The sequence below is a fragment of the Gobio gobio genome, assembly GCF_949357685.1.
Source record: "Gobio gobio genome assembly, chromosome: 21".
Lineage (NCBI taxonomy): Eukaryota > Metazoa > Chordata > Actinopteri > Cypriniformes > Gobionidae > Gobio > Gobio gobio.
Window position 1 is genome coordinate 40894694 of NC_137117.1, and position 8301 is coordinate 40902994.

Sequence of the window (8301 nt, forward strand, 5' to 3'; positions counted from 1 at the left end):
TGATAACATCCTCAAGCTGCCCGGTTTCCAGCTTGCTGGGTCCATCCACAGCAAACAGCACGGACTTGCAACCTTTGTAAGGAACAACCTTAGTTGGACAGCCACTGGCCAATCTCCACCAGGCTCGAGTATCGAATGGCTGTCCACTAAGGTGCAGACCACAACGGTTGTCAATGTCTACAAGCCCCCACCATCAATGCTGACCATGGCATCACTTCCACCGGCACCTGCACCCGCCATCTATGCAGGGGACTTTAACTGCCAACACATAGATTGGGGTTACAGCCATACTACACCAAATGGAGAGATATTAAGCCAATGGGCCTCCAGTGCCAATGCGTTGCTGCTGTTCGACCCTAAAGAACCTCCAAGCTTCTTTTCAGCACGCTGGAATACCCACACCAACCCGGACCTGGCTTTCGTTGTGTGGCACACGGCTCAAAAGCCAGAGAGACGTGTCCTGGATAGATTCCCCCGCTCACACCACCGACCGTCCATCATAAAGGTCCCATCCCTGGTGCAGCCAGTTGTAGGGAAACCCGTCAGGAGATGGAACTTTCGTAAGGCAAATTGGCAGTCATTCACTGAGGAGACAGAAAAAGCATCATTCTGTCTCCCAGATCCAGACAACGCTGATGTGGATGCTGGGTATGCAGCTTACTGCAGAGTACTCCTTGGGGCAGCAAGGAAAACCATCCCCCGTGGCTTTAACACAAATTACATCCCGGGCTGGGATGGAGAATGCAGCCACCTCCTGCATGTCCACCAGCAGGCAAGCTCCAGGGAGGAAGTTGAAGAATCTGCAACGGTACTTCTGCAGAAGCTAGATGCCACCCGTAGGTCAAGGTGGATAGAGGTAGTTCAGTCAATTGACTTCACCCACTCCAGCCGTAAGGCGTGGCGGACAATAAACCAGCTGACAGGTAGAACACCATCGACCTCCCGGTGCCCAATAACAGCAAATGCCATCGCATCCCAGCTCCTTAAGAACAGCTGTTTCCCTGATGCTGATAAGAACTTTGCCCGCACAATATCACACCAGGTGACTTCCCAGTATAGAGCAGCTAGTGTGGACGCCAACTTGTCAGGGGAATTTACAACAGCTGAACTCCAGACTGCCTTGAGTAAGACCAAACAAGGGAAAGCTCCAGGCCATGATTACATCCACCCTGAGTTTGTGACTCACCAGAGTGTAAGAACATCTGTATGGCTCTGCTCATTCTACTCGACATGCCTTCGGAGGTCCAAGCTCCCGAAGATATGGCGCCGCGCTGCTGTTATAGCCCTTCCAAAACCAAACAAGCCTGCGGAAGACCCCAAATCCTACCGACCCATCTCACTGCTCTGTGTTCCATTCAAAACCCTGGAGAGGCTGATCTATAATCGTATCGAGCCAATAGTGGACCCTCAACTCCCACGGGAACAAGCTGGCTTCCGGCGCGGTCGGTCAACGGTTGACCAGGTGACACTGCTCACCCAAGACATTGAGGACAGCTTTCAGGAAAAGCAGAAGGCTGGAGTAGTGCTGCTTGATCTTACAGCCGCTTACGATACCGTTTGGCACCGCGGACTCCACCTAAAGCTACTAAAGATCATTCCCGACCGGCACATGGTGAAGTTCATCATTGAGATGGTGACGAACCGCAGCTTCACCTTAAAGACAAGTGACGGTCAATGCAGCAGGCTCAGAAGGCTGAGGAATGGTGTTCCGCAGGGATCTGTCCTTGCACCGATGTTATTCAATATCTACATCCATGACCTACCGGAAACAACATCGCGGAAATATGGTTACGCTGACGACCTGGCCATTATGATGAGACAACAAACATGGGAGCAGATACAGGCCAGCCTAAACCAGGACATGGACACCTTGGCAGCCTACCTGCGTGAGTGGCGTTTACAACTTAGCATCGGCAAGACAGTTGTAGCAGCCTACCACCTGAACAACAGTGAGGCCAGACGGGAACTGGACATATTCGTTAATAACAAGCGTCTTGAGTTCCAGCAAGCCCCACGGTACCTTGGCGTACGCCTGGATAGATCTCTAACATTCAAACAACACCTTGAAGAAGTGACGGCCAAAGTGTCATCAAGGGTGGCAATAATTCGACGTCTCGCTGGTACTAGCTGGGGTGCAACTGCCAAGGTGCTTCGAATATCAACAGTAGCCCTCGTCTTCTCCACAGCTGAATACTGTGCCCCAGCCTGGTCCAGAAGCCCACACGCCAGGAAAGTCGACACTGCCATAAACACCGCCCTTCGGACTATAACTGGCTGCCTGAATTCTACCCCTGTCTACCATCTGCCAACACTAGCAGGAATTGCCCCGGCCGGCCTCCGACGAGAGGCTGCTACCCTTGCTCTTGCAAGGAAAGCCCAAAGATGCAACTGGCATATCCTGCACAATACCACCACAACAGCACTACCTCCTCATAGACTGAAGTCCCGCCACCCGTACAACAAGGCGGCACAAGACCTGCTCAGGTCCATCCCTGAGGACCTGTCTACAGAGGCATGGCTCGCGGCAGCTTGGAAGCAGGAGTGGGAGTCAGCAGGACCCTCACGAATCCACCGTTACATCTTTGATCCTGGAGGCGGTCTTGAAGAAGAGGATCTGCCACGTCGGCAATGGACTCTGCTAAACCGCCTGCGAACTGGGGTGGGACGTTACAAAGCATCAATGAGGAAGTGGGGCCTGGAGGACAGAGCAGTGTGTGAGTGTGGGGAGCCAGAACAGACCGCTGAGCACATAATCACCACCTGTCCACTGTATAAACCACCTTCGGAGGCCGGCCTCTTCGACGTGGGACCTGAGATGAGAACGTGGCTGAGTTCTACTGAGCTGGACATTTGATGACGACACACGAAAGAAGAAGAAGATCATCTCTGAGCTCAGCCATAACATCCGCTAAGTGAGGTCAAAATACGAGCGTGGTCATAGATGTATACGTAGATGCCTCATTAGTGCCTGCACGGATCAGTAGAATAAGGCATCTACGATCGATACATCTATGACCATGCTCATATTTTGACCTCACTTAGCGGAAGTTATGGCTGAGCTCAGAGATGATCACGTTCCTCTGATAAGAGGTAAAATAATAGCATAAATACTGCTCGGTTTCTCGCAGATACTGATCGTTTCGCTAGATAAGACCCTTATTCATCGTCTGGTATCGTTTAAAGCCCTTTGAAGCTGCACTGAAACTGTCATTTGGACCTTGAACCATTTGGAGCCCATTGAAGTCCATTATATGGAGAAAAACCCTGGACTGTTTTCATCAAAAATCTTAATTTCTTTTCGACTGCAGAAAGAAAGACATGGACATCTTGGATGACATGAGGGTGAGTAAATTATCAGCAAAAGTTTATTATAAAGTGAACTAATCCTTTGAGTCAAAAGAAAGATTCAAGTCGAGCTACATGTTCAATTTGCAATGCCGATTTGTCCCGTGGTGGCAAGGACCCTAAAAAATACACAACATCGCCATTTGCGTATTAAACATCCGAAAGAATACGAGTTTTGCATGAAGGAATCTACAGAAAGCAGCCAATAAAGCAACTTCAGGTAGGAAGGACAGTCATCCTGGCATAATGTTGCCTATTCTTAATTAAAATTAAATGAAATTAAAAATACACTGCAGTAGGGATGCTCATTTCGGTTAATTTTCCCAACCGACAACGCTGCTCATTATCCGATTATTAAACGTTAACTGATAAGATTATAATATTGAATTGGCATTAAATAAAAATATGATTGACGAGTGTCTGTGACCCGTCAAAAATATTTATTATTTTACCGCGCAAACAGCAGCATACAGATCAGAAAAAATATATATAAAAATAATAAAATAAATAGGCCAACACTAAATATTTTTCACTTAATTACCAAATTAAGATGACAAAACGAAAATACACTGAATCCGTTCGAAGCTTTGAAGAACCGGAATAGTTTTTTTGATAATGGACTGAGGATGGGAGTAGTTTTCGGTTTTGGATTCGGCAGAACCTCAACCAGTGGATTCGGTATTCGGCCCAAAAATCTGGATTTCGGTGCATCCCAACTTTTAAAGCCATCCATGGTTTGGCTCCAGAGTATATCAGGGATCTCTTAAACATTCAGTCCTCCACAAGATCGCTATGGTCGAACTCGCAGATTGTGCTTAAGATTTCAGGTACACGTCTTAAGTCTAGAGGTGATTGTGCATTTTCTGTTTTGGATTCTTTGCAAGACCTCCACTGACTACCTTGGCAGCGGTCATCCATATTAAAAATGAAAATTACTCCCCATCAACCCATCCTAGGTGTATATGACATTCTTCTTTCAAATGAATACAATCGGAGTATCAAATATCTGATATCTGGGACATTTCGCCTGCAGTCTGAATGTAGCCATGAAGATACAAGAGTGCGTAATTTCTGGGCAACTAGTAGGACCAGATGAAACTGCAAAGCAAGTTTCCCAAACATTTCTACTGACCCATCACTGGAAGTCCAATTCCAAACTCTTCTAGGACTCTTTTGAAGGTGCCACAGTGTGACACTGCTCAGAAATTCAATGTATCAATGGCTTACTTATAGCCTAGAAATCTAGACGCAGCCTAGCGGCAGAACATTTATTTTGTGTAGTCTAGCAACTCTCGGTAGACCTCAGAGCTGGAAAAACCAAACTTTGGTCAGGCCAATCACAGCATGTGTAGAGTCGGTGGGCGGGCTTAACATAATGACGGAGCGGAGTTGCGGAGATTCTGCGTGCTACAGGTAAACAAAGAAGCTGACGACCAGCGTCTTTCAAATCGGTTTTGGCCGCTACTCTGGAAGACTTTTCTTTGAGGAAAGAACAAAGAACGGCACTTAAGTAATTCGTAAGAAAGGAAGATGTATTCGGAGTTTAATCTGTCAACTAACATTAGCTCCGCCTCGGTTGGTTGTGGCGCTATCCAATTGCGTGCAGAGGGAATTTGAAAGACAACCGTTTATCCCGCCCCTTGGATTAAGCCCTGTCAATGGTGAGTTCCCAGACCAAACATCTTGATGTGGGTCTGGCTTGTCAAGCTAGCTTACTTATACTCTCGGATTAAACTGGATAATAAGTAATTAATTTGGCATCAAAATAATTACACACTCTGGTTTGCAACTGTCCGCAGGTTAAAGAGCCACTCGCTCACTCACCTGACAACCCCTCCTCTCGATCTCAGAGATGCATTTCTCGATGAGCAGTGGAACCATCAATCCAGAAGCTTCCCGTTCCACCACGCGCCGAGCCTCTACGCCGAACACCTGCGTTTCGTGATCCCCGTCAAGAGAGTTCTGCCTCTGCTCCATGAGACTCAGCTTCACGTAGATCATCCCACGTGGCTCCAGACGGACCGCGAGCTGGTGTGTCTTACTCACGCGAAACAAGGCCGGGAGAACCACGGTTCCATGGCAGCACACCCGGTTCCGCCGTGGCGTGGATTCCCAACTGAAGACAACAAGCTTGAGGTGCTGAGCGTTCTCCAACTCAATGTTAAAGGTGTGGTCCATGTCCAGAAAGGCTGTGCGACAGGTCAGCAAGGCCGTGCGAGCTTTATTGACAGAGTCCACCTGGATGGCACAGTAGACGTTGCGAGAATCGACCCGCGGTGGCTTCAGGTCCTCTGCACCGTAGAAGTGGAGACTCATTAGTCCCGAGATGAACGATAGGCACTTTGGCTGCTCGGAGAAACTGTACGGACGGAAGGCATCGATATCCAGCTCCGTGCCAGGGAGCTTCGGACTTCCGCCATTCCCATTGGGATCCCTGGCTTTAGCGTTCTTTCTTTCCGAGTTGCCATGCTTGCCCGACTTGGCCACAAGTTCAGGCGAGTCTCCGTCACTTAGGTAACCTCCCTTACTGGCCGATTTGGGAATGCCGCCACTATTGCTCCTTCTCTTATCGAAGCTATGCTGAGTAGACACACTGCTGTCCAGATGGTACCGCCAAATCACGTTCCCACTCGCCAATGCCGTCGTCACCCCTGGCGGTGATAGTCTCGGCTGGGACTGGCCCAGCTCTGCCATCCCATTGGCTCTCGGTGAGTGAGCCCTGGGTTCTGATTGGCTGATGGGCACATTGCTAGCAGGGTTCCCTTTAACGCTAAGCTTCCGACTAAGATCAGGCAGTTTCTTCATCTTCATAGAAAGTTTCCGGACAGTCCGAGGTGACTTGATTTTATCGGGAAAAGACCAGTTGATAGCTGTGCTCCTTTTAGCCGGGTTCGGACTAGAAGAGGGAGAAAGTCCACCAGTGGACTGCTCTAAAGGATCTGTGGGAAGAACAAGGAGGGTTTAATTAGCAAATTGCACCCCCAGGGGTCAGTTCTTCGTATGTTGCTAACTCCGTTAGCTGGATTTGAGCGACTGCACATTTCATTTATCTAATATAACTTCTATGTTGTTTTGGTCGCTTGGCTGTTTTCCTTATAACGGTCCAGAAATTCGAAATGAATTAAATGATGTCATTACGTTACTGTCTTGCCGCCAGCCAATCGCTGCATTGCTGATCGTGATTTTGAGTATCGATACATCTGCCCTTTCCAATTTCCTCACCCCCATCTCATCAGATGTTCATGTCTTTCTTTCTTCAGTCATTTTTTGAGGAAAACATTCCAGGATTTTTCCGCACATAATGGACTTAAATGGGAACCAACGGTTGAAGGTCCAAATCAATGCAGTTTCAGAGGCTCTAACCGATCCCAGACGAGGAATAGAGTCTGATCTAGACAAACCATCCGACATTTACAACACAAATACACATTTATATACTTTATAACCTCAAATGCTCGACTTCTGTGTTGTATGACGTCATCACTAGGGTTGGATATCGTTTGAATTTGAACGATTACGATCCTTATCGATTCCTAATTTCGATTCCAAAATGATGAATTTTGTGTGAATTTTCTCATCTTTTGTTGTGTGATTAAAGTTATCATAGAGACGGCATCTAGAAAATCTGCCGTCAACGACCTAACCGACTGTTTACAAGAGTATTTAGAAATGTTTGTGTGTATTTGACTAAGGAAAAACAGCTTAATTTGGAATGCGCAAGCTCTTTAGGCTTGTTTGTGTGTGTTGTTGGTATGAGCGCAAAGAAAACTCAACCTCTTAAATGTCACCGTTCCACAGGTGGAACACCTGGTGCTCTTTTTTCATCTGCTTTTTTTCGTGTCATATATTTAAGTAATTTTCATAAATTAGGTATCATTTGAAAGCTTATAAACTCAAAATTCTTCCTGTGTAAACCGTTTTGACATCGGACATTGTGTTACCATGGAAACGTTACTCTAAATTATTCTAGCGGGCTCCTCCCCCTAGTGGGCGATGTCATGTTTCATATTACAACAATTATTCTAACTACTTTGTAATCAAAATCTTTTCCAATCTTGACAAAACACATATCGTCGGAAAGGTCTGAGTCTCAAGGGTCCATATTTGGTGACTGTTTTGTGATGGATGTGACATTTGGACTGAAATCTACAGGAAAATGGATTAAAAAAAACAATCAATGGATTTTAATGACACCCGGTGGCTATTTTTGGTACAGCACCTAAACAAAATCTCATGGGAACTTCAATTTGTGTGACAACTTCAAATTTGGAACACAACTTGGTTAGACACATTGCTTTGATTTTATCGTCATTTTATAATAAAACATTTTTTGTAAAATATATATTTTATATGAAATAAAAAATATTTAGTACAGTATTTTTCATTTACAGTAGATTAAACTTCCATAACTTTTTCATACTTTTTGAATTGCTTTCAATTCAGCAATAATCTGCTGAGTGTCTTTTTTAAAACGAGACCAAACTTTGGTCTATATTCTAAAGAATTCTTGAATTACAGCCCTTTAAGTTTGGATAGTGTATTCTCAAAAGGGGGTGACAGTTAAGGGGTTGAGCCCCCATGTATTACGAAATGCTATAAAATCGCTTGCATGTTCAAATTGGCGAGGTTTAGAAAGATGTGGGCAGTGATTTCCGTCAGCTCTCCCGAAACGACAGTGAAAGTGTTGAATCTGAGCGCGCAGATTGCTCTAGTGTAAGTACGATGTCTTTTAAAGCCAGAAGCAATTTGCAAATTTTGAGAGCTAGAGAAGGGAGTATTGCTGAAATTACTTCTCACAAAATAGTTAACAATTGCCTGGTTTGATGTGATTAATCTTGGTTGATTAATTTTAAAAATAAATATCTGCGGTAATTTCCCGCTTCGTAAAACCCCAAACTTGCAAGAGTGAGTAAAAGGATGAGGTTAAAGTGTATAAATGTGTGTTTGTGTTGTAAA

General features: G+C 45.7%; 1 protein-coding gene across 2 annotated transcripts in view; it reads right to left on the reverse strand.

The window, feature by feature from the left end:
• The window catches only part of syde2 (synapse defective 1, Rho GTPase, homolog 2 (C. elegans)), a 60556-nt gene that overhangs the window by 27580 nt on the left and 24675 nt on the right, over window positions 1-8301 (reverse strand). For both annotated transcript variants that reach the window (XM_079802743.1, XM_079802742.1), the window contains exon 3: window positions 5170-6284. In XM_079802743.1, coding sequence (XP_079658869.1) covers window positions 5170-6284 — 1115 coding nt within the window. The remainder of the gene's footprint in view (window positions 1-5169; window positions 6285-8301) is intronic.